This window comes from Colossoma macropomum, unplaced genomic scaffold, assembly GCF_904425465.1.
Source record: "Colossoma macropomum unplaced genomic scaffold, Colossoma_macropomum, whole genome shotgun sequence".
Lineage (NCBI taxonomy): Eukaryota > Metazoa > Chordata > Actinopteri > Characiformes > Serrasalmidae > Colossoma > Colossoma macropomum.
The window spans coordinates 16,847,490-16,867,804 of NW_023494800.1; the positions used below are offsets into that span (position 1 = coordinate 16,847,490).

Below are 20,315 nucleotides of genomic sequence, written 5' to 3' on the forward strand. Positions count from 1 at the left end.
CATAATGAAAAATAAAACAAAGCACTCGGACAACAAATGTAACAAGAATTTAATCAGATATTTGTTTGTTTTTCAACTGAAGAGCAATATTTAGCGATGGCATGCATGGAATTTTGCACATGGAACAGAACTTTAAAGGGGAATACTCTGAAAAGCACTTCACTGGGCAAAAGACATAAATTAAAAGGGTTTGCTGTTTGGTGCCCAGAGCCAGTAGTATTTTCCCCGTTACTTAGGTAAGTGCATGAGCTGCAGTATACTTTTTCATATGAGGGTGTTCTGCAGTCTAAACATACAAGTGCAGTTTAATACAAACATGTGCTTTTGGACTATGAATCATGTGCTAGAAAAGGGTAAATATATGTCTAAAATGATTCCTGAACAAAGCACTTACCCAAAATGAATTACAATATGCAACTCAGTCTCATGCTTGAAAAGTCCAGAAGGTAAAACTGCTTGTTTCCTACTTTGATGCTGAGCATTAATTCACAGCCAACACACTGCAAACGCTGCTTATAGTGTAATCAACCATGCAACAAGATTACAGTGAACATTCTCCATTGTAAACGTAGAGGCTCCACTCTCACAATGTTGCTTATAGGACTTTCAGTCACTTTTATGGACTTAATTTGGGGAACTTCCCAGCAAAAAAGTAATCACAATGCAAAATGTTTTTACATCCTTTAACAGTACTTCACATTTAGCAAAATAAATAAAGAAATAAATAAAAATACAGCCTTTAAAGCATGAGGTTGTGTTGACCACATGATATATGCCAAATTTCCTAATCAGGAATAACTAGAAAATTCACATATGCATACCAGGACAAGAATGCATATAGGATTCAAGACTGCAGAACTTAAATGCGTGGCTACCTATAAAACAAAAAGAGGAAAAAAAAAGAAATCAAGATCCACAGACTCGTATTCCCCTTTAAAGAACAAGGTGAATAAAAGCCCCACCTGCTGCCCCCCCCCTTTCAGACATGGATCCAACCCTTACCTATTGCGGTGTAGAGGACCTGGTCACAACAACGCTGCCCAGATAGCTGAGATCAATCAAAAACAAAGCAGGTAAGACTCCAGGAGTCATCAAGAATGACCAACTGCCCCTAATTGAGATGATGACGACATTGCAACAGATGAGAGCAGACAGTCCCTGCAACGCGATTCGCCCAACAAGCCTCCCCCTGGCAGTCAGAGCTGGGGTGACCTGGGTGATGGGGGGGTGGGAGAAAGGGGGGTGGGTGTGGGAGAGGCAATCATGCAGTCAGATTATTAAGGAACAGGAGAGGAGCCCTGTGCCTGCTGTGCTGCACACGTCTAAGTCAACCTCCATTTCATACATACTGTAAGTCATCCTAAAAAGCCTGTAGTTAGTCAAAACAGGGCTTCATTTTGACTTCATTTTGAATGATCAATTGGGATGCACATGTGGGGTTCCTCCTGTTGGGTGAAAGGCAGGGTAAAGCATGACACAGAATGGAAAGGCTTGGGTCCAGTGGTGGTGTCCCTCTGATTCCAGGCTTTTTAAGGGGCTTTGTTACTGCATTTTAAATGGACTTAAAATGGCACTTCTCCAGAGACTTAGCCCCAAAAGGTCTGTCACCATATCTGTGAAGCAAATAATCCATCCTGCCTTGGGCTGCTGTATACTGTCCCAATATCACAACTCAAAGAACTTTACTTTGTTTTGGTCGAAGACAAGTGTCTTTAAGTGCTTCACAGACCTTATGAATGAAATTTGATGTCTGACATGAAAAGCAGCATTAGTGAGACTGAGAGCTACGTTGCTGTAAAGCACAAATCATCTATGTAGAAAATGATTTTGAATGGTTTGGAAAATGTAAGGCATCTAGGGCAGTTTAGCAATGAGCACATTATTTTCAATGCAAATATTTTCTTTAGCATACATTGCTAAATCTGCTGTACTTTCATAGGAACTTGCTAAATATTTTTTCCTCAACACATACGAGCAAATGACTTTTTTGAAGTTTCAAATATCAAATTTGGCATGTTTATATATGTTACTGCACTGAGGCCTCGAGAAAGTCTTATTTGTGTGACTCTGGGCAGATGGTACATTAGCCATTTGATTTGTTTCCTGTAAGCCCATTGCACCTACCCTGAAGCTGATAACTGGGGCGGAGAGGGTTCTGATGGAAGGATCTCCTCCTCAGTCCTCCTCTGGGTTGGCATCTGCCCAAAAACGTTGCTGCTTTCCATGGGGGGTGATGGGGACTGGGACGGATAGCTTGTTGCTGAGGAGGCAAAGGCCATGTGGGAGCGGTAGCTAGGACTTGCCCTTCGGCTGCCCTGGCCTTGAGCAGGAGAGGAAGAGGGTGAGGACCTTCTAGAGAAGGTGACAGAAGAGGGGGGCTGCAGGGTAATTTCAGACATCTCAGGGGGGATTGGTGGCTGGACAATGCTAGGACGGGGCCTGGGACGCACTACGATCTCTGGTGAGCCCTCATGAGAGCTAATGGGGCTTTGAGTGAGAGGTGAGAGACGGGAGGGCTGGAGAACCACCATGCTGGGTTCCATCCTACGCGGCTGCCTGGGGCTGAGTCTGGGAGTTAGCTCATACCAGCGCGTATCCAGGCTTCCGAATGAGCTAGGGCCAACCATGTGAGACGTTGGGTCAGGGTAAGGCAATACCGGCACACCCATACCGTGGCTTGTGTGTCTTAGCTGCCCTAGACTCTGTGCCTCTTGCATAGGTAAACGCATGGCTGGAAGGCCCTGAGGCTTGACTTTGCTGGGAGACTTGCCTGGCCGACTTTTTGGGGCCTCCAGCTGCAGGATACCAGGGTAGGAGGGTAAGTGAATGGAAGCGGGTGGGAGAGCACTAGGAGGGAGAACAAGTGGAGGAGGAAGGGGAGGTTCCCGGTGAAACTGCAACGGGTGGTGGGGTGGGAATATGAAGTGAGGACCCTCAAGCGTGGCGAAGGAGAAATCAGGCCGTTGCCAGATGTCTGGGGAACGGGAGGAGGTATGTGTCAAGGGAAGGGCGCAGCCAGAGACTGCATAGTGTTGAATCTCTCCCTCACTGATCTCTTCCGGTATTGTAGGATGACCAAAAGGACCTTCGAGGTGGTAAGGGGGTGAAGACATGACCGAGCTAAGTGGGCTGGTGTCGGGCATGTAGAAAGGAGGTGGAGGCTCAGGTTCTCCAGGACTGCTCAAATAGCCGTAGAACTGGCCATGGGAAAAGGCTCGGAAATGAGGAGCACCACGAATTTGCCCTGTGGCCTGAAGCCGACTGCTTTCCATGATGGTCATACCTTCCATAGGCCTCTGGAAGCGAGGGCTATAGGCTGGCGGCTGCATGTAAGACTCCTGGCTGGAAGAGATGGGAGAGATCTGATGGGGTCTGAGAGTGGCCATCATAGGAGGCATAGGACCTGGATCATCATTCTCTTCATCGGACTGTCGAAATTCCGGGTAGAGATCCGACTCTTCCACAAAAGGGAAGCCCTCAATACGCCTGGGCTTGACAGGAGTCTCTGTTTCACTGGTATCAATGACAAAGCGACCATCTGGGCCACGGCTGATCAACTCTATAGGTGTGGTAGCCTCAGCTTCATGCTTAGAGACACTGTATTTCTTGCTAATTATTGCTCTTTTGGTCTTCTTGTATAAGGACAGCTCTTTCTCCTTGGCAGGACTTGGAGGAAACTTCTTAGCTCTCAAGCCATCCTCAGAGGACTCAGATGGTGGTCCAATGGAGCGGACACTCTCCGGGCTCATCTTTCCTGAAGATGACCTGAGAACGACAGGAGAACAGTTTGTAGCAGCATCTTAGTCAAACTGATTGACATGGTAAACAAGAACACCTAAATAAGCTTTAAGGCATGTGACATTCTTTGCATTTCTCAGATGGAGCGGGTACCCAAATCCTTGAAAAGAAAATAAAACCTGGTTAGCTAGAGCTAATCAATGGTCCAGGCAATGTGTCTCTGGTGTATAAAATTTTGTTTATCCAGTGATCACCAAATGTCAAGAAGTCATATTTCAACCACTAACCATTTCGTGCAATACAACCCAGATTATTGGCGTTTACCTATCCTCGATCTAACTGAAAAAAGAAGAACTTTACTCAGCCAGTCAAAGAAAGAAATATATATAGTCACTTTTCCTACAAGACAGATTATGAAACTTTGGTGTGAATGAGAAAGATGTGCTATCCTCAAACCTTCAACTTGGCTTTGAACTAATAGGTTTTAATTGTTTGTTATTCTGAATAACCAGTCAGCATCCATTACTATTTTTCAGTGTATTGTACACTTTATTAGTCATTTCACTCAAGTGAATTTTTGCTTTAGGTTGGAATATTTTCAGCTTTTGTTACAATGTAAAGATTGTACTTAAGTAACACATTTTTTTTTTTTGCAGGTTCATACAGGACTGGTCAAGTGCATAGTCCTGTAATACTGTGTGATCCTAGAATTCTAGTCTCTTAACCTTCTTTAGGACCCAGATAGGTTTAATAAGTCTGAGTGAAAGCCATCCACTCTTCCAATAAAATCTCTCCTTTCTGGATGCCTTGTCATATCTCTCTGCTAAGACCATGTTGTTCAAACATCAACATTCTGTGCTTTTATTGTAAATTGTGCTTCATTCTTTATTAGTCCAGAATGTAAGAATATGAATAGAATTACAAGGAAAGCAAACAAACAGGTGCTGTGCTCTCTATGTTTGTAACCAGTGTATGCCACTGTTCTCATGTCTCATGTCTACATGAGGAAATTAACACATATAGTGCTCATTTTTAAGAAGAAAGAAATCAGATTCTGGGCTAAGAAAGTATTTATTTGACCAAATGAGACATAACAAGCAAAAGCCAGAAAACAAGAGAGAAAATCTGGAGATTTTAAGATCCATAGTATTTTTGTGTTTTGCAGTAGTAAAATAATACACATTGTCGCTGAAGCTGCAGTTCCTGCTGAATCACTACAGCTTGTACATGTGCTTTTAATGGCTGCAGTGACGGAGCTGGGTTTCCACGGCAACTGCCTACTGATGACCAACTCTGGAGGCAATGACGTCATCCCTGCTTCTAGAGACAATATAATGCACCAAAGAGGAGGATTCCTACTCGTCGACAGAGATATGCTTACACACAAAATGGAAACAAAAATAACAAATCAATGCCTGCCAAAAGTATTTACAGCCACTAGACTTTGTATGTAAAACAGATTTGCTTTTCAATAAGCTTGTGCTTTCCATGCGGCTTAAAAATATGTCTTAGGCAAATAACAAACAAACAAACAAACAAATAAATAATAAAAAGAAATACAATGTTGTACACCTACCTATTCTGTCTACTCAACCTTCTGCCTGATTTGATGATTGTCATAAGCTCGTGGCCTCTGGGCAGATGTAGCCACAGAAACCAGCTGTACTAATCAAGTCAACTGCATTGATAAGCAAGTAAACCTAACTTTGGGGATACATCTGAGATATTTGAATGATGTTCCTCATTCAGATACTCTTCTGTGCCTTCCCAAAAGATTCAAATGAGTCAAGGTTGATTTAATTCGAGTTTGAATAGGAACAGATGTGAATACTGAGAAGTGTTTCTTCTTCATGGAAAGAAAGAAACCATGTAAGAGCCCTGATGACAGTGTAACTCACAACTCACTTGCATTGGCTCAGTCTTCAGTCTTAACACACTACTGCCATTCCAGTTAATATGGTATGAAACATTTAACATGGTAAATTGAAAGAAAAGGTAAGATCACTTGGCACTAAACATTAACTATTGAACAAGCTCACATCTACTACTACTGTATTTCACAGGGTGGAGACTGCTGTCAGATGTACCGAACAAGCACACGTTCCATATTTATATGCTCTGTAAGTGAGAGTGATGAGTAAAACTTCAAAATTACATCACCAATAGTTCAACATGAAAGAAAGAAAGGAGTAAAGGATTTGACGCAGGAATGTATGCTGCTGTGTGGTCACGCTCGAGTATGCAGTGGTGTGTTGGTCACAAAGAGGCGGTTCAGAGGGCGCTTAGCAGCGAAATCTGAAAATCTGAAATGAAGACCGTGAGGTGATTAAAACACGAGACATATTGTTTCAATGTGTCAACATGCAGTACTGTGTAAAAGTCAGAAAGCATCTATCATTTATTTAATTTCCAGTCAAAATGGCCATTAGGTACAAGTTATTCATTTTTCACAAGATATGAGGAAAGGGAAGGTCAAAAGAAAATGAATGAAAAAACTGGACTTTCCAAAACTGGAGTTTAAGATACAGAGAAAATGAGAGAAAGTGGTAGACCACTAAAACTGTCTCTTTCAGATAAACAGCACTTAAAGCTTTCATCTTTGAGAGATAGAAAAAAATCAAGCTCCACTTTTGCTTCAGATCTGAAAAATCCACAGGAGTGTCTGTCCATCCTTCCACTGTGAGAAAACGACTCATTGTTTGAGTCTGAAATGATGTGTAGCTGTCAAGAAGCTGTTACTGAGAAAAGGACACAGACAAGAAAAACTGCACATCAAACAAAGAATATGTTGGTGTTCTCAGAACAATGGATCATATCAGAGTCCAGATCTGAACATCATTGAATGTGTTTGGGATTACTTGGATCACAAGAAGCAAATAAAGGTCTAAGACTGAACTTTGGAGGTGTGGAAAAATATCCCAAAAGTTTTCTTTCAAAATTGAAAGAAAGTCTCCTTAAAATAATTAAATACTAAAAAAAATATATTATCTTTAGCACTTGAGGCTTCTTTGTAATTTTCTGTTAAATAGATGCTGCCTGCTTTTCTACCCAGTGGCCGTTTTGACTGAAATTTAAACAAAAGGGTGGTCTGAGATTTTAACACAGTATTGTACAACCCTATTTCCAAAAAAGTTGGAACTCTGTGCAAAATGTAAATAAAAACAAACTGCAATGATGTGCAAATAATTAAAACCCTATATTTAATAGAAAATAGTTGAAAGACAACAGACTGCGATGGACTGGCGACCTGTCCAGGGTGTATCCTGCCTTCCGCCCAATGACAGCTGGGATAGGCTCCAGCACCCCACTGCGACCCAGAAGGATAAGCGGTTTAGATGATGTATGATGTATGAAAGACAACATATCAAATGTTGAAATTTTATTGTTTTTTGAAAAATATATGCCCATTTTGAATTTGATGCCAGCAACATGTTCCAAAAAAGTTGGGACGGGGGTAACAAAAGGCTGGTAAAGTTGTTTAATACTAAAAAAAAAAACACCTAGTGGTTAATTGACAACAGGTCAGTAACATGATGGGATATCAAAAGACCATGCTTGAGAGGCTGAGTCTTTCAGAAGTAAAGATGGGGAGGAGATCACCACTCTGTAAAAGACTGTGCGGGCAAACAGTGCAGCAATTCAAGAATAACGTTTCTCAACGTAAAATAGTAAAGAACTTTTGCTTTTCATCATCTATGGTACATAATATCATTAAAAGATTCAGAGAATCTGGAGAAATCTCTGTATGCAAGGGACAAGGCCAAAAACCATTATTTGCTGGCTGTGATCTTTGGGCCCTCAGATGGCACTGCATTAAAAACAGACATGATTCAATAGTGGAAATCACTGCATGGGCTCAGGAACACTTCTGAAAACCACTGTCTATGAAAATAGTTCGGCATTGCATCCACAAATGCAAGTTAAAACTCTAAAATGCAAAGAAGAAATCATATATAAACAGGATCCAGAAACGCTGCCACCTTCTCTGGGCCATTTAAAATGAACGAGGGGAAGTGGAAAAGTGTCCTGTGGTCCGACAAATCATGGACACTGTGCCGTCTGGGGACCACTCAGCTTGTTATCAGAACACAGTTCAAAAGCCAGTATTCATGATGGTATAGGGGTGCATTAGTGCACATGGCTTAGGTGATGCGCACATCTGTAAAGGTACCATTAATGCTGAACAATATATACATGTTTTGGTAACATATGCTGCCATTCAGACAATGTCTTTTTCAGGGAAGGCCTTGCTTATTTCAGCAAGACAATGCCAAACCACATTCTGCATGTATTACAACAGCATTGCTCGATAATAAAATAGTCTGGATGCTAAACTGACCTGCCTGCAGTCCAGATCTGTCACCCACTGATAACATTTGGCATATTATGAAATGAAAAATACGGCAAATGAGACCCCGAACTGTTGAGCAGCTGAAATCCTATATCAAGTAAGAATGGGAAAAACATTTCACTTTCAAAACTACAGCTATTGGTCTCCTCAGTTCCTAAACACTAAACACAGAGTGTTGTTAAAAGAAGAGGTGATGAAACACAGTGGTAAGCATGCCCCCCGTCCCAACTTTTTTGGAATGTGCTGTTGGCATCAAATTTAAAATGGGCATATATTTTTCAAAAAACAAAACAATTTCTCAGTTTCAACATTTGATTTGTTGTCTTTGAACTATTTTAAATGAAATATAGGGTTTAAATGATTTGCACATTATCGCATTTTGTTTTTATTTACATTTTGCACAGCATCCCAACTTTTTTAGAAATGGGGTTGTATATTACAAATGAAATACCTATGTTATAGAATTTACGATTTGGCTGCAGGCAGACGTGGGCTGAGTAGCCTACACCTCTACTCAAGTAGACATATTGTTACAACTTCATAGTTAATTGCACCCTTGGTAAAGATGGTTAAAAAGAATAGTGAAAAAATGTCTTTGTGGTTCATTCCAATCTCAATTACAAGCTCAATCTCACACTGAAAATACAAAAGAGGAATTGAGAAAAAACGTCATAATTATTGGCTTCCCAAGGAATTTTTATGAACAACGTAACTGTATAATGTTTCCATTTATATTTCACTTTTTCAAGTTTACCTGAGTATTCAGGAACTTTTAAGATGTCATCCTTCACTTTATGTTTCACTGGGGTATAAATTTGAGGAAAGACAGAGGGTAACATAGAGCCATGCCCGCTGTTAGGGCAATAACTAAGAAGTTTAAAACAACCAGAGCTGTAGTGAATCTGCCTAGAAAAGGATGCACATCTATTTTGTCAACACAACCAGTAAGGTGGAGGTTAATCATCTCAAGCTTCATAGGAGATGACCATGTGTTGTTATGTTGGCAAAGGCAGGTTGCACTATGTACTAAATGTTGGGCAAACAAGGGTTTTTTGTTTTCTCAGACTAAATTTACTTCAGTTAAAAAACTTCTCTCCTATTTTCAGTGCAAGATCGTTTTTTCATGGCCTGTTTGCCCCATCAGTACCAAGGGAGCCAATAATTATGGAGCTGACTGTAAAAAGTAGAATAAAATAGCTACCAAAAACTGAAACTGAACACACAAACTGAATGTTTTAATTTCTGCTATTCTTCTATACCTTTTTGGTATAGAATAAAATGTTAAAGCTCAGACGTGAGGTGTGAGAAAAACAGTTCAGGTGCCAAACCAAAACCGAACGAAAGAAATCAGACAAAATAACAAAATTAATTAATAAATAGGAATGACTAAAGTGTAATTAAGTAAAAGGCAGATTATTCAAAAACACTTGAGTAGAAGTAAAATATAAGTAAAAGCATTATCATTTGAAAATAAGTAGAAGTACAAGCACAAATTCTGAAGAACATGTAAATGAGTGAATTGTCTAGCTATTACCCTAACTAACCAGCTAGTACCCACCTCTGGCTGCAGCCTATACAACAGGTTATTCAAACCAATGATACGATGATGCATACTTCAGAACATCACATACGTTTTCAAATCTATTAATCTATCATATGTAAATACAATACACATATGTGTGGACAAACTGCCCTACAGTTTGTCCACACATGCAGAAGCACACACTTTTAGTTAGGTGCAATAACACGTTTAATATGTAGTCTTGAGCAAAGTCAGCTATGTTTCCTAAAATCTGATGATCAGACTGTCATAAACCCTTTCATTTCTGCACAGCTTGCTCAAGGACATCTACTCTGTAGTGATAAAATTACAAAGAAATAGGTGGATGCGGAGAAGCGGCAGGCCAGCCAGTGAATCAAGGTCAAAGGTCAGCAAGGTGCGTGCTGGACGTGCCCCAGAGAGGCTCAGCCAGGCAGAGCAGGAAAGGCCTCACAGGAGGATTAAAAACTCCCCCTCCAACCCCTCAGTCTCACTCCCTAATACCATTCAGAATCCCGCTAAATGAACGAAATAGCATGTGAATCATGTAAAAACATGCTGAACATATGCTGTGTATGTCTTGAGTTGTTAGCATGTATGCCTACTTTGCTCCTACACTCACTGGCCATTTTATCGGGTAGACCCATCTCGTAGGTGCACTTTGTAGGGTTACAATTACTGCCTGTAGCCCATCTGTTTATGCACAATGTACCACCTGCCCTCCACTCTGCTCATCAATCGAAAAGGATAACTTTAGGACCACCACTTACTGGATATTATTTAGGTGGTGGACCATGCTGAGCACAGCAGTATGACATGGCATGGTAGTGGTATGTTAGTGTGTTACACTGGTACAAGTGCATCAGGCACAACACTGCTGCTGGGGTTATTAACACTGGTAGGTACATTGGTTGGTGTGTCTAATAATGTAGACAGTAAGTGTCCACAGTGTTAAAACGTTGCTGTTCTGAGGAAGATCCACTGCCCAAATAATATCTGGTCAGTGGTGGTCCCAGGGCAGCCCCTTTCCACCAATGAACAGTGTCTGATAAATTGTGCAGGGACAGATGGGCAACAGTCATTGACTATAAACCTTTAAAGTGCACCTATGTGGTGGGTGTTCCTGATAAAATGACCAATAAGTACAGAGCCAGTGTACATAATAAACTGGCACTTCATACAGTGTGTGTCAGCTACACGTATGATAAATAACTTGATTCCCTGTTTTCTCTGTTCCCCTTACATAAGGAAGAAGGATCTGTCAAAGCCTTTCCCTGTAAATAAATCATTACGTCAAGCCTTTATGGGGATTCCATGACGAATAAACAAACTGAAGCTGCACTGCCCTCTGCTGGACACATATGACTCAACAACTGTAGCAGTGGAGGTCAGCAGGCTGTTCAAAGCCAGATGTGTGGTGTGTATGTGAGACAGACGGGGTGGAAATAGGCAAGGGTCTCCTGTGAGCGCAGCAGGGGTGAGGGGGATCCACGGCCCGCCACAACAACTGTGCCCAGCAGCGTACATGCACAGCAAGATCCCCACTGCTGAAATAACTTGTGCAGTGTTCATTCAAGTTCAGTTGCACTCTTAAACATAAAAGTGCCACAAAGGGTTCTTTGGAACTTTTCAACTTTTCAGTGAATCCTTTTAATGAAATGAACAAGATGTGTGTGTAAAGAAAGCTTAAAAAAGCTCCACATAATGTAAAGGTCATCTACACCAATTAAATGTTTTTTTTTCCCCTAAACGTTATGTCTTAAGCTAGAACCATTTGGGAACCTTTATTTTTGAGAGTGTGGACTTGAATGAACACTGTATATGTTAACTCAACACTGGGGATTTTGCTGTGTCGGAGAAGCGGCCAAGACAGCTCACACTGCTGCAGGAGGTGCAGGCACTCACTGAGGGCTTGAAGGTGGGGGCCTGTAGCTGCTCCCATCCGTCCCCTCCCAGAAGGGCTCTATACCAGGCAGGGGGGTTAGAGGAGTCCTGCGGTGGAAAACATAACAGAAAAAGGAGGAAAAGGAAGGAGCAGGGGAGGATGAGTGCCATCAGTGAGCTTCATCTTCCATAAAACCAACAGAGCAGGAAAGAGGGAGAGTAAAAAGAGAAAAGGAGCTACACAAAAAAAAATTGACTGAGGGCACTTTGGGTAATTTTGCATTTATAAAGTAATAACATGAATTATATTCACATTGAAGATGTGAGGGCCTGGGCTGATATTGCTAGTAGCAGTACATGTTGGTTAGACTGAGCTGTGAGATTCTATTGCTGTTCTATGTACTGCAGCTTTAGAGTACATGATCTTAATGGACATGGCAGACACTGTCCAACAACATACTGACCTTTTAATGTTGGCAGTAATTATTATTTGTTATTCTGTTTCAGCATAAGAACTGACCAGCCAAAAGAAACCGTGTGGGAAGCATGAAACAGCAACATCAAGAGAACACTCTAGACCAGTGAGAATTAGAGAAATTATTCTAGAACAATGTCAAAGAGGGCAAACATGAAAGAGGGAGATCACTCTATAGAATGGTGTAACAGGGCAGAACATTCCAAAGCAGTGTGAATGGAGAACATTCTACAGGAATGTGAATGTAGGAGAACATTCTACAGAGAGTTGAAGCATTTAGTCATGGTGTTGCGGATGTTTTGGGCGCCATACCACATCTGAAATCATCTGTATAATTCAGCTCCATTAGGCAGTGTATCTACTGTTTGGTGATGCACAGACTAGCACCACTTTTTGTCACAGTTTGCAGGAAACAGAGAGATCATGTTAAAGATCCTCTCGCTATTAAGTAACAGAAGGATTAGGGAAGATTATCAACTACTTTAAGTGCAATGCACTGAATGTAGGAGAACATTCTACAGGAATGTGAATGTAGGAGAACATTCTACAGGAATGTGAATGTAGGAGAACATTCTGTAACAGTGTGAAATGGGGAGAAGATTCTAGAACAGTGTAAATAGGGAACCTCATAGAATGGTGTGAATAGGGCAGAACCTTCTACAGGAGTGTGAATGTGGGAGAACATTCTGTAACAGTGTGAAATAGGGAGAAGATTCTAGAACAGTGTAAATGGGGAAACATCATAGAATGGTGTGAACAGGGCAGAACATTCTAAAGCCGTGTGTATGTGGAAGAACATTCAAAGACAGTGTGAATGGGGAGAACATTCTAGAACAATGGAAAGAGGGAAACATTTAAGAGCAGTGTGCATGGCTCTACAGGAGTGTAAATGTGGGAGAACATTCTAGAATAGTGTGACTTGGAAGGAGCAGTCTAAAACATGAAATAGGAGCAGTCTAAAACATTGTGAATTAGTGATAATCTTCTAGGGTGGCATGAACAGAGAAGAACATTCTAGAAGAGAGTGAATGAGGGAGAACATTGTGAATGGGGCAGAATATATTGTGAATAGAGGAGAATATGCTACAGTCTCCCAACAAACACTCACGGGTCTGGGTTTGTTGGAGAATGCTGGGTCAGTGTTCTCTAGGCTTTAGGGCTAAACTCTTGGCTCGGCTAATGAGTGAACATGCTGTTTGAACCTCCTGGAAGGCAGCTAAAACCCCTCTGAAAGCCCTGGTCTAGGTTACAAAGGCTGTACGTTTTGAGAGTAAGTGTGCTTCAGAGAGTTGAAGCATTTAGTCATGGTGTTGCGGATGTTTTGGGCGCCATACCACATCTGAAATCATCTGTATAATTCAGCTCCATTAGGCAGTGTATCTACTGTTTGGTGATGCACAGACTAGCACCACTTTTTGTCACAGTTTGCAGGAAACAGAGAGATCATGTTAAAGATCCTCTCGCTATTAAGTAACAGAAGGATTAGGGAAGATTATCAACTACTTTAAGTGCAATGCAAGCAAAGATCAATCCACTTAACACCAAGATGCACCACTGCATATTATGTGATATTAATAAGTATGACTGAGGGCAGAGAATTCTTCAAGGGACAATGAGTATCTTTGTGAATCTATAGCAATCTACACATTTCTCTTGTATCTGTACAACTGCGGTAAAATTATTCTACAATTCTGACAAGGCAACAATATTGCAATGCTATGCACAATACGCATAGTGAACAAACAGTCACTAATAAACAGATCATGTCCAAAATGAGCAAAGTTGCAGTCATTTTCACTAGGGGAAGAAAAACATGTTAGAAAAGAAAGATTAGGACATTCTGAATGCAGCCACTGTGAATAGAGAGAAGGAATGCTGCCTTATCTGTTTTGTCCTTCACTTCGGGGACAACCGTTACAAATAAATGAAGAAAAAAAAAACACAGTCTAAAACACTTATTGGTATGTCTTTGTCATGTGTTGGTATATATATCATGGTAATGTAGTACAAGCTTAGAAAGCATTAAAGGGACACTCCAGCCAAAATAATAAACGTAGCCATCTGTTGTAAACATGCTAACTGACATCCTACAGCTGTGTCGCAGTAGTTTCTAAAGTAAGACTTTCTCGATTAAAGACTTGAAAAAAAAACCCTTCTGATGACATAAAATTAAGGTGGGGGGAACATTTGCAAACCATCTGCTCTGGGATGGATTTTTAGAGATGAGCTGTTTTAAGTGTTTCTTTTTTTCATTAGCTGGTGAACACAGAAGGAAGAAAGATAGCTAACGGTATGTCTAGGAAACCAAATGTCTTGTTGCAGCTGTAGAAATGCAGTAACTTTAAATCATTAATATCGACAGAGAGAATGAATTATTCAAAACTCAGAAACAACCCCTCAGATTTGCAGGACAACAAACTCAAAGTAAGCAAAGTAGCTACCTGGCTATTTAGAAACCTTACCTCAGTTTGGATCCTTTTCTTTGTCTGAAAACATAAAAACGTATCTCTGGCGTCTATTTTGTGCCAAATAATAACTGAATTTTCTGTTTTCTTTATAGTTTGGTTTGATGACCGAGGCATGACTTTCACTAAAGCTAGCTTGGTTGTATTTATTAGCCTATAGATGAGTGGCTAGGCAGTCAGAATTGGTTGACACCACAGGGATTTGCAATGTCTGTATGATGTGTATGAATCATAAATGCTAGGATTGTAGTGAGAAAACACAGATGAACAAAAACATGATGTTAAATCATACATTCTGTCAAACTTCTGAAGCCTAGGTATATGATGCCGTGCTACATAATACTGTCTGTCATGGTAACATATTAAACTCGAGTGTCAGGCCGGAATGCCCCTTTAAGAGGCAGGGTCAAAAATGAAAGCATGGTGAAGGCCATCTTTAGAACCACAGCAAAGCAGTGCATGCACATTTACTATGGTAACATTTCAGCAAAACACTGTTAAGACATTATTTAATAAAAATGAAACATTTTCTTCTTATAAATTAATGCACATTTCATTTATGACAAATGGCAATGCGTCTTATGCTGTTAACATTCATTTCTTAAACATGAACAGCTTTTCATCCAATGCATTTGCAACAGTAAAATGTTCCGCTGTGTTTGAAATGATATATACAAACCTTGATTCATGGGTTGTTATCTTTTCATTATCAATGTCATTTGGAGATTGTGTTTATAGCATTCAATCATTTTAATGCAAACACACTGTGATAAGTTCAACCAATTTTCATTTGAACAAAGATTCTTCGTTTCTCTCCGCTGGTCATATGATTTCGTTATGAGAAGAACTCACATGTGAACCATAATTAGAAAACATTTTTAAAGCCCAGGCCAGTGTGTGTGCAATCCACAGCAGACATCAGCGCAAGGATAAACCAAACTAAGTCGACAGAGTCACCCTTTTTGTCACCCATCCTTGAATGTGAGGTTACAACAGCTGAAAATTATCCAGTAATCATAATGATTCACTGTATCCAACTTAAATCGACGCATGTTAAAAAGAAGCATACTGCAGGAACATAAAGAGCATGAGTGTACTCTTTATTGTGGGATTATTTCAATTTGCCTGTAAAGTCTGTAATTAAAACTAAAACGAATGCCTTAGAATAACCAGCAAATCAGCTCCACAGGAAAACTGAGATAAGCCTGGCATCCTGCTCAAAACGCAGGGCTAATTAAAGAAAATGCAGTGCTGATTTATTTCTCTGCACTGTATTTACACGCATGACAGCAGTACGCCATTAATTCCCAGTGTAGAGCACATTTTTTTTGCTTGTTTTCTGTTTTTTTTTTATTCTGCTGTGTAACTACAAATACTGCACACCTGGATATAAACCTATTTAAAAAGCACTGTTGAAAAATCATGTTTACCCCAAAGCTCTTTCAATAACAACAAAACTGCTTGGAAAGTGGCATCTACAGGATACAACATGCAGTTAAAAACAAATGAATATGATTTGTACACAGTCTCGATAACATTGTTTCTGAAAGTATTCCTGTAGATTTCTATGATTCTGAAATGTTACCAACATTTAGACATTGTACATTAGCATTTCCTGCCTGAATATATTTTACTGATTTCCCATGTTTGGTCCAGTCCTGAGGCTTTAATATCGTTACTCCATGAGTGAATCTAATTTAGTATTTAATGAGCTACTTACTGTATGGCAATGTAGAGCAATTACATTCCTAATGTAGTAATTAAGGCAAATATATGCAATAAGCACTTTGACCACTACTGAAAAAATGTGCAACGCTGCTAATGGACGTTGATGAAAAGGCTTGGGCTGTCTACTCTGTGACCACTTTACGTCCAAGAGTTATCACTGACCAGTAATTAGTGACAATGCCAATAGGGGCTCGCAATGAGTAGGCATGTCTGTCAAGTTTGTGGGGTAACACGCCCTACTCATTGCACTGGAAGAAAATGAGGATGTGAGCAAGTTTGAGAGGTCACTTACGGAGTCTCCACGCTTTTTCTGCAGTGTGTTATCGAAAGTGGAGGATCTGGAGGCAAGAACAAAAACAAAATAAAACAATTTTAAAATAAGAAGACGAATTTGCAATTCAAAATTTAGATAAAAACAGCCTCAAGATGTGATTCCTCCACAAGGACGTAAAATTAGCTGCATGCAGAACCAAGTTTGGCTCAACAACATGTACAGTGGCCCCAAAAAGTATTTTGACACTTTAACCATTGGAGAACTTTAATGAATGTTCAGATATTAAGACTATTCTACATAATCTAGATGTATATGTGTATATATGTGAATATTTAAATATAAAAATATCTAAATATAAAAATATGTAAACATTTTAGATTTACGTCCAGATGCCTATATTGTGCATCTTCTATCATGACATGAAAAGTTTGCAAATGACAATGACAGTGGCCATGTCACATGGGAGAGTAAGAATGACAGGGCTGTAGGACGCGGACATTTAAATTTACGCATTTGTCAGACATTTTTATCCAGAGCAACTTGCAATTTAATGAATTATAAAGGCAAATGAACACAGTGTTAGGAGTCTTGCCTAAGGATTCCTATTGATATAGCATAACATGCTTGGCCAAAACACCATATTGCAATTATATTGCTGCATACTATGATTGCAATATGTATTGTGATAAAAACACTGGTGAACTCTTGATGAGTTTTGACCCTTTCGACCATTATTTACACCTTGACTTAATGGAGTTATGAAATTACTGAAGTTTGAGGAAAGACCACGCCTAAAACTCCTCCTTCTCAATTCCAGCTTCCTATAAATACTACTTCACTCCTCCCCCTTCTCCTCTACCTTGTCCACACCTGCACATGATCTTTACTACACAGGAAGGTTGGCCTTCTAGTGACCCACAGAAACCGTACTGAACTCCAGCCCAAAATTCCCCAGAGTTCCCCTTCTCTCATTATCTCATTTACCAAGGTGTGGTCTGCATTCGCAAGTTGGTCATTGGTCAGAATGCTCATAGGACCCAACAAAAAACTGAGTGATCGGTTACAGCGCTCATATGCATATTGCATCCTTTTGCAATTTCAGTGCTGCAAAGCCAATAAGCGATATCAAGAAACGATTTATTGTACAGCCCCAGTGTACAAGCAAGCTACTATGCTGACAGTGTTCCAGTAGTAGTGTGATAGTGAGCAGCAGTGGAGTGAGCCGCAGCATGTGTGTCAGGCCAGGACGAGATGGGAGAAGACGTTTGAACTGCGAGGGCACCACTGACCTCGTCTCCTCTTGAGCTTGCGCCGCCGCTGCTTGTTGACGAAGCAGGCTGCCAGCGTGCTGAAGAGGATGGCTGCTGCCAGGAAGCAGATGGTGGCCACAATGCCCGCCACCACCGGCCGCGCCAGTCCCTCGTCTGGCATGTCTGGCGGGAAGAATTCTGACAGACACAAAGGGTCGTCTTAGGGCAAACGCACTGGCACACAGCACAGAAAAGGCACTTTACAACGAATATGGGCCCTAGCATGAATGTTTCACTAAGATGTGGAGTAGTATTAAATGTCAAATTGAGGATTCTGCCTATTATGATAGGACTTTAATCATGTCGAAGGAAAATTTACTTGAAATTTCTTTAGATTGCAACTTATTAAGGAACATGAAAAACCAAAAGTGCACTCTTCATGAAGAATATTCTTAGAACGCAACAGGTTCTATTACCAGTTTTAAGTGGTGTATATGCTGTATAGTACTTGCAGAATGAACAGGCTGGTTAAAAGCTTGATGTGTTTTTTCCGGCTTGGACTGAGAATCACTATAATTATAGTCCATGTAACACGTAATTAGAAGCTGACTAGGATCTTAGCATTAAGCTAATTTCAGCCAGTGCTACTGGAGCGTAGTATCGTGTAGAACCTGACTGTAAACTGGGGGTGGACGATATGGTAAAATACACATACACACATTTTCTAAACCGCTTATTCTTCTGGGTCGTAGGGATAGTAACATATATAATATTATAATACTTGAAGACATTTTTCTGCAATGTGATATGCATCATGTTATACAGTTTTTCTGAGGTTTTATAAGTTTAAACAGACAAAAAAGAGACAGTAATTCCAGATTTAAAAATACAGTCAAAAACTATGACTACAATAATTTTGATTTTTTATGATTTTTAACATTTCACCTAGTGCACTGCACTAAATCCAATTAAACAAGCCTAATTAAGCTCTCTGTGTAATAAAACACTTGGTTCACTGGGCAGTGTTCTGTAAGTACTAATGATATCCACGATATGCTCAGAAAAGCATACTATGAAGTAATGCGACTTTTTTGGTTACCTTACTGACCAACCCTTTCTGTAAACTCACCGCAGTGATTCTTGATTCGACAACAGGGCATATGGCAATTTCTGTTACTTCTTATCTGTGGAACTGAGTAGTGTAAAACCAACCAGAGTTCATAATCACAGACGTAAAACAGCTGGTCTGAATACAGTGAACCCTGTCATATTTTTGTGGCTATTTGCTTTGCTATATGAAAGTAACAGATTCATATTTGAAACATGTCTCTTTTCTGAAAGGACCATATTCTCTCTTTTATTGTTAATAATAAAGTTATTATTTCACAGACATTTTAAAAAAGTGTCTGTAGAAAGGTCTGTTATTCATCTGTTAACTGTACATATTGAAGCACATTACACCACATTTAGATCTTAGCTGTAATCCAACGGTATATCCAGCAGGGGGCAGTGCAATAACATCAAATATGTAGAACTCTCATTGAATATCTTATATTCTGACCTCCAGCATCTGAAGAAAATGTCACAGTGCAATAAGACTGTTTATCTTCAGTATGTAGTAGATAATACAAACAAAGGATTTAGGAAAATGCACTGTATAAAGAGGTATTTTTACAGTCCTATATGTGTGGACTGTTCTTTACTGACCTGTACTGGAGACCCCAACTATATTACTGGGTTCACTGATGAGGTCTTCCATAACTGCCATAACTCTGAACTCATACCATGCCTCCTGGAGAAACAAACCCAGAAACACACACATAAATATATATACTCTGTAAACAGATAAACTTCAAGTTTTTAGCATCTTAGTTGTAATATAAGGCTGCGCAAAGCCTGAAAGAGACAGCAAGTAAGGTGCAGTAATTACAGGCTTCCCAAAATATGTTGTTGTTTATAAAGAAGGTGCTACCCGGTTCTCGGCCCCCTGCCAATCTCCATTTCTGCTGTTTCAGCTCCTAGTGCTCTGGAGCGGCAACATGCTCTTTTACTGCCCTGTTGGGGCTCCACAGCAGAATTAGATTTTAGGTAAAAAACTAAATAATCCTCCTTTACAGTAAAATAAAGCTCTGCTGGTCGTTTAACACAGTTTTAACACTAAACGGTCTTAAACGCTGGAGGTAATGTAGCCTATATCTGTTAATTCACCCTTAAACCCTGGATGTTGGTGCGCTGCTGGTCACAGCAACACAGACAACAACCTTGCCTAGCTAGTAGCTAACGAAAAGACAAAGAACCTCGATAATTTAGGGATGAATGGAAGACTTATCTGCATTTATAATCACTCCAGCTGTTTCCTGATACGTTTAATCTGCAATGAGAAATTGTAAAACACCAAAAAGTCGTGAAGCTGAAGTCAGTTTAGCGTTCGGATTTTCCCGTTCTACCTTAAATGGTGCCGCAGTTAACTTGCATTCTGGCGCCTCAGGCACCATTTAAGGTGGAACGGGAACATTTGAACAAGAAGCTGGCGAATGAGAAGCTGACTTTTCCTGCTGGATACGCCGTAAAAGCGGCTATAGCTGAGCTAAAGTTTAAAGCAGAGCAAAG

General features: G+C 40.2%; 1 protein-coding gene across 1 annotated transcript in view; it reads right to left on the reverse strand.

The window, feature by feature from the left end:
• Positions 1 to 20,315, reverse strand: part of igsf9bb (immunoglobulin superfamily, member 9Bb) — a 150,781-nt gene that overhangs the window by 3,760 nt on the left and 126,706 nt on the right. Inside the window, exons 15-19 of the mRNA XM_036588980.1 lie at positions 19,413 to 19,497; positions 17,745 to 17,903; positions 16,474 to 16,519; positions 11,535 to 11,621; positions 2,125 to 3,765 (exon numbers count right to left, since the gene is read on the reverse strand). Coding sequence (XP_036444873.1) covers positions 2,125 to 3,765; positions 11,535 to 11,621; positions 16,474 to 16,519; positions 17,745 to 17,903; positions 19,413 to 19,497 — 2,018 coding nt within the window. The remainder of the gene's footprint in view (positions 1 to 2,124; positions 3,766 to 11,534; positions 11,622 to 16,473; positions 16,520 to 17,744; positions 17,904 to 19,412; positions 19,498 to 20,315) is intronic.